The sequence below is a fragment of the Aplysia californica genome, unplaced genomic scaffold, assembly GCF_000002075.1.
Source record: "Aplysia californica isolate F4 #8 unplaced genomic scaffold, AplCal3.0 scaffold00195, whole genome shotgun sequence".
Lineage (NCBI taxonomy): Eukaryota > Metazoa > Mollusca > Gastropoda > Aplysiida > Aplysiidae > Aplysia > Aplysia californica.
This window is the reverse complement of record NW_004797465.1, coordinates 410,285-417,288: the sequence shown is the minus strand read 5'-3', so window position 1 is coordinate 417,288 and position 7,004 is coordinate 410,285. Positions and strand designations below refer to the sequence as shown.

Here is a 7,004-nt window from a genome sequence, read left to right as displayed (position 1 = left end):
TACACACACACACACACACACACACACACACACTCACATCCATGACTAGCAAGGGGTTAGCTATTGGTTATTTTCTGTCGATGGTGTTCGGAAAACTTGAAAAATAAGATCTACCAAGTAAGCCGTGATAAACTTAGGGTTACATATTTCATAGCCTTTTCTATACACGTAGAGATCTAAATGCTGGGAAAAAAACCGTAGACACGATATAATGTATGAAATTATTAAGGCCATCTGCGGGTGAGATTTTCCCCACTTTTACCCAGTTTGACCCTACAGTTTTTCCTCTCCATTTTTTAAACCTACATCAATTTCCATCAAAGTTTTGAACGTCCGCTTCAATCAATTATGTTTCAAAGTCATTTAAAAATGGGTTTTAAAAAAATATTTTGTAATTTTGGGTCATGTTTTTTAATATTTTCTTCATTTTTTTCCCACAAATATCTATTTTTATGACTTTAAATTACATCTTCTCTTTTATTTTTCATCTGAGTAGCTTCATTATTTTACACAATGTACATCCATAGGAGACCTGTACTGAAATAGAGCCCTTTTTGAAGATAATCTAAGATTAGAATTACAATCAGTGTTTATGTTGGGAATTTTGAGATTTTTTTGCTCTTCATCTATGTACACATTTCTAGAGTTCATGATTATTTTCTTAATCATGATATTACAAATCTGGCGTTATTTGTTCATTCCATAGGTGTTTTAGTTTGTACTTGCTAAAAATGAAAGCCAACGGACGAAAACTAAGAGAGAAGATAGCTTTTGAAATTTGATGAAATTAACCAACATGGCGGATGTTTGCTTGGTTACCACGGTAACCATGTGCTTATAATAATAAATAATTACTTGAATTAATTCTTTAATATCTGACTTATATTAATATATCATCTTTGCTACCTATGGTCAAGGGATATGGATTTTAGAAATTCCACCGGCCTTAATCTTTTCGGTCAATCTATTCCAATTTTAAGCCCCCCCCCCCCCCCCCCCCCCTTTTTCCCTCCTCGCTCCCAAGAGCACCTAGGACCCGGACCAATAGGTAATTTTCCCCAACCTCTATTTCCAGGCCTGTACATGATGTACTGGAATAAAAATATGGGAATGTATTACACTGTAACGTTTCTGGAAGAACCACTAGTGCTGAGCGATTTTGATGCAGTAAGACTTCATCGATGCTTTGCAGCGTGAGATCACTATTCGTGCTATCTGAGTGCCATGTGTGAATGGTTTTATCGTATAATTTTATATAAAGTTATGGGAAGTCCATCCACAGCTTCCGCATTTCAACATTCACTATTATTCACAGCGCTATTTACTGCTGGCTTGCACACAGTGCAATACGATGACGTCACATTACCATTCATAATGCTTTGAATTTTGAAAAGAGGAAGGGGAGCTCATTGCGACATCCTGCTGTTAATTTTAGTTTCTTGTAAAAATATTCGCCTCGCTTCGAGGGTCAAGTGTCCTTGGTGTGACTAGTGAATATCGAATAGTAGTGAATGCTTTATAGTGGCATATGTTTTATAACTCTTATTGGTTCCATACATCACCTCTCTCGTAACCATCAAGCACCATTTAGATCTATATATATAATGTAAAATTTTGCTTTGGTTTGAAAAAAAATATAGAAGAAAATATTAATCTGAAAAACAAAATTAATTTAAAAAATCATGCGGCATTCGAATGGCTCTGTGACGCTTTGAATAGCTGTGAACAGCGTAAAAATTGCTGAATGTTGAGTACTTGTAATAACGTCGAATGGGCACAGCTCTAACCGCCACCAGACGCTCAAAAGACTCGACAGCAAGTTTTGTTTGTACCTGGCGACTGTGTTTCAAAGCGTCATTTTAAAATCTCCTTTGTGTGACCAAAGATTCTCTACTACCAAGATATTCCACTTCCTCTTTGGGCAAAGCACATGATCGGCTACGCCACACGGCGACGCAAGGTTGATTTCTTCGCCGACTGCTTGGGGTGTGTGCGTGCGTGTCCGCGTGTGTGTGTGTTTGTGTGTGTGTGTGCGTGTGTGTGTTTGTGTGTGTGTATGTGTGTGTGTGTGTGTGTGTGTGTGTGTGAATGCGTGTGTGTACAACCTTGTTAGGGGAGGAGAAGAGAAGGTACAGAATGGTACAGGCTAAATCTATGGAACGAGAATTGCTGAGATTGTTTAATTAAGATAACAAAAATCAGCACCAAAAAACAAAACAACAACAACAAAAAGAACGAAAGGAAAAAGAAAAGGAAGGGAGGTTCGGGTTTGGTCGGTAGATGAGACGGAAGAAAAGAAAACTGAAAATCAGCGAACAAAAACTAAGGAAAATAATTATTATTTAATGATTTTAGGCGGCAAGATGTTCAGCACCGATCGAACTCAAGTAGTTTGCTGTCCAGTCATTTCATATCGCAACGACGTTATATTGTCGTAGTTAGTCTAGCTCGTTGTCACTGGTCGACATCATATTAATTACAGAATTACCCGACAAATGATGACATTACGTTCTATTAGAGTAAATGCTTTGTCCAACTTAAGAAGTGGATATATTGTGGCGACATGTTGCACTCTTGCTTTACAATTTTTTAAAGACTTGATGTTTCGATCTTTAAAAAAAATGGCACATTCAAACAGTCCTTATCTCTTCTTAGTGATATCAAACTAGTTGTTTCCCCATCATCTGGGTCCTTGAAATACGACGACTCGTGCTGTGTAAAGAGAGTCACATTACCTCTCTCTCTCGAGAGAGCGTTTTCGATATTAGTCTTGTCAGATTGTTACATTTATTACATGAAAGTTTGATTCTGACTGCAAAGATCTGACCAAATTGATATCTTAATATTATGGATCCCTGTAGTCGTGTTGGACGAATTGTAAGTTAATGAAAGTTAAAATAAACTTGCTTCCGAAGAGAATACATCAAAGAAATCTCATGGAGACCAAACCTTGATTCCGAATAAAACAATATAACATCAACCTGTTGAAAACATGTGCTTGAAAAGCACATCTGATTACGAATTTGACGACAGTAATGTATATTTAACATTTCAGCCTGCTTCAAGCGTTCCAGCCCATGAGATGAAAGAAGACGAAGCATGTTTTCAGAATTAAAGTTTGGATATAGGATATTATGGAAAATTGGACAGCGAGGGCCCAGCTGATGTTGGATCGGTAACAACAATAAGAACAAGAACAACAACAACAACAACAACAACAACAACAACAACAACAACAACAACTACAACACCAACAACACCATCACCATCAACAACGACAACAACAACAGATACAACAACAACAACAACAACAGTGGTAGCAGCAGCAACAGCAGCACCACCACCAGCAGCAGCAGCAGCAGCAACAACAACAACAACGACAACAACAACAGCAACATCTATTTTCTTCATTCTGGTATTTCGTCTCCTTTTCCTTTCTCTTATTGTCCGTTCTTAGCCCATACATTTTGTTTCTGAAATCATACCGCGAAGACCTTTTTTTCTTTCCTGCAGGTGCAGCAGTTGTGATGCGCCGCAAGTTCTCAGCTTCTCATTTCTGGTCGGACTGTAGACGTCACAATGTAACAGTCGTGCTTTATATCGGGGAGCTATTCCGCTATCTACTAGCACAGCCGCAGGTTTAGGTTTAGTTTAGTTTTTAATAAAAGTTTTTTTTAAAACAGCTTTTACAACACAACTCGTTCATACGAGTCGCCGATAATTGTTAGAGGTGTTACAATTTAAGAGAGTAATATACAAAAGGGCTCTTCACCTGTCTCTGCTCTGGGCCGTCTTCTCCATCTCCAGCCTCTTGATTTCGCTCTAAGGTGGATCTCGACCTTCCTCTCTTTCTCCTCCCTTGGGGGTTCAATCTTAGGCTTTGTCATGTCACTTTGTTGGCTGGCTTTCTGAGTGTATGCTGTTACATGTAATGACATATTAAAAGGTCTTACTTGGAAAGAACAACATTTGTCCATACGGACCCTTGAAAGAAATGCAGTAAATCTTGTTCTCAATGTGACTTATACCGTTTTTACCCCTAAGGTCTTTAATTGTGTTAAAGAGGACGTTAGAATTTAAAAACAAACAAAACACCACCACTACCACTGCCAACATAACCACCATTACCACCTTAAAAATTTCAACAATAGTCCCAGTATCAACAACAAATCCACCGAAAATAACATCAAACACATAAAGGTAAATGTACTTTTCACTTCGCCAGAGCGAGCTCGACTCCAAGCACTCGGTGAGAGCAGCATTTGGCAACTGCCTTCGTCAAGACATCTGGCCAGAGGTAGAAAGACGCTTTCGTATTCCTCAAATCATGGAGTGCTTCGGAGCTTCTGAAGGGACTTCTACATTTGTGAACGCCACAGGGAAACAAGGAGCTGTGGGACGGCTGTCTCCACTGTTGGTGGGCACCATGGTTTTTAACGTGTCTGTCAGTCTTTGCCCGTGTGTGTGTGTGTGTGTGTGTGTGTGTGTGTGTGTGTGTGTGTGTGTGTGTGTGTGTGTGTGTGTGTGTGTGTGTGTGTGCGCGCGTGCGTGCGTGCGTGCGCGTGCGTCTGTCTTGGGCGGTCGGTTGTTAGAGCAGATTTTACAGTATAATAAAATGCAGTTCACATTGTCCAACATTGTGCTAGACAGGTGGGCATCTTGGACAATGTCGTTATGATATTATTTTTTTTTTTAAAGCAAACCGGAAAGCCCGTAATGCAGGAACTTAGAAGTGTTCGTTTAAACAGGTGACTATCCTGAACAGATGACTGTAAGAGCAGGTTCTACTGAATGTGTGTGTGTGTGTGTGTGTGTGTGTGTGTGTGTGTGTGTGTGTGTGTGTGTGTGTGTGTGTGTGTAATTTACACAGAAACTCTTTCTGAAACATAGAAGAAATCGACTTCATTTGTCCACCGCACCCTTAAAAATACATGTATTTCGTTAACAGTACTTTCAACATCGCAGCAACAACAACAACCGCAGCAAATAAATAAGTTAGCCTACCACATTTTGTAGCAACTAGAAAGTGAACTTAAAATTACATACTTTTATTTCCGAATGTATAGCCCACCACGACATACTAATTCACATGCTTCTTTTATTCCAATCATTATACAACGATGACAAAGCTCTTGTCAGATTCGACTACGCAACAGCGGTGCCACTACGGGATGAAAATGGGCGCTGTATAAAAGTGAACATAGGTACATGCACGTTTCTAAAAATCTTGTTTCACATTTATCAACATGTTTGTTATCTCATCACGTTCCAACAATGGACGCTTCTTTACTTTAACTCATCAAGTATCGTCCAGGGCTATGATGTGGTTGACAAGAAGTCGAATCTTTATAACGGCGTTTTTTAAACTTGAGATGTTTTACCAGTTTTCAGGGCTCGGAGACCCGGCCTTTAATTCAAGTAAGAGTTTTACGGCATATGCAAAACAATAAAGTCATATTAATGCCGAAGATAAGAGGTGTTACAAGAGAGTAAGAAACACAAAAAGATGTTTTATGGAAAAAGGGGGAGTAGACCACACACCAAAACACCCTCCAACCACTCGCATCCTACTTTTAAAATGACATTGCAAAGCTGAAAAGGATAGCAAACCCGTACATACCCGATTTAGAATTGGCAACGTTTTTGATGGCTAGGGTTCAGCCTATGGCCAGCACTGCCTCCCTGTCCCACTGAAGAACGAAAGTTCTTTCTGATCCTGAAAACACACAGAGCAGCACGACCTCTGTTCAAGTTCCAGTTACGTGAAAACATGGCAGGATTTAAAAAAAATTATATCAGCGACTGGTCTGCCTGTTCAAAAGCTGCTTCCTTTTCAGTTTTGTTCACATTTTGGACACGAAAAAAATAATTGGGCAGTGGAAAAAAACCCACTTATAAACTTTTTAAAAAAACATATAGGTCTATAGCGACAACTAAGAACTGAAAACACGAAAAGGATTTCGGAGCAGTTGAAGACGCCCAATACTGTGGGGGTCAAAGTAGGGTTAGCCGTGACGTCATGCGCAATTTAACTTATGCTAAGAATTGGGATTTGTAGTGAGCCCTTTTTCAAAATGACATGGAAAAAATGAGACGAAGGAGTCAGACATTTTCATAACCGAGTTCCATTGTTGTCTTTTTTCCTGTTCTAGGAGAGCCTGGGCTGTTCTTGTCTAAAGTTCCACCTCCGGAGTTGAAAAGTGGTACTTATGACATTTACCACGGATCAGTTTCAGACAATGAGAAGAAATTGGTCCGAAACGCATTCCAAGAAGGAGATGTGTACTTCAACTTTGGCGATGTGCTTTTCATGGATAAGGACTACTGGGTATATTTCCACGACAGGATCGGAGATACATTCAGGTTAATTTGTTCTTGTGGTTTTCAACTCATAGATGTAATAAGAAACGCCTTTTATTGGTCTGTCAGTCACAGAACAGTCTGCAAATCTTAACATATCTCAGGCAAAAGATAGTTGTAGTTTATGTTTCAATACTTGGAATGAACTTATTGAAATAATGGCCCTTTTGCATTGGAAACAAGAATGGGTAGGCACCAGGTTAGCTCATTTGGTATCTTGCTGAACTATGGAACGGATGTCTCTGGTTCGAATACCAGACTGGGTGTTCTTGAACTTGGTCTTTTTGTGGAGTTTTCAAGACTCTCAACTAATCTGGCTTAGTCCTGTGGGAGACGGATATTAAATTCCGAGGGCCTGCCTATCAAATAACCTAATAATGTTGATAAGGGCGTTGAACATATACATGCATACACACAGAAATGGGACTGATAGCGATGAAGAAAGGGCGGCGCCACTATCCTGCAGAATTTTTAATTTAAAAAGAAAACTCGACAAAGAAAACCGCTAATCACATTTACTCATTTAGGAACATAGTAATAAAAGGGCTCCCCCACTCCCCTCCCCTAACCCCCCACAAAAGACACCAGCACCAGCACCACCGCCAGCATCAACAACAACCCCCCCCCCCAAAAAAAAAAAAAAA

General features: G+C 39.6%; 1 protein-coding gene across 1 annotated transcript in view; it reads left to right on the top strand.

The window, feature by feature from the left end:
• The window catches only part of LOC101860816 (long-chain fatty acid transport protein 6), a gene marked incomplete at its 5' end in the record, with an annotated part of 16,857 nt that overhangs the window by 6,895 nt on the left and 2,958 nt on the right, over positions 1 to 7,004 (top strand). Inside the window, 6 exon segments of the mRNA XM_035969917.1 lie at positions 1,076 to 1,167; positions 1,886 to 1,986; positions 3,443 to 3,638; positions 4,226 to 4,448; positions 5,067 to 5,204; positions 6,153 to 6,363. Coding sequence (XP_035825810.1) covers positions 1,076 to 1,167; positions 1,886 to 1,986; positions 3,443 to 3,638; positions 4,226 to 4,448; positions 5,067 to 5,204; positions 6,153 to 6,363 — 961 coding nt within the window.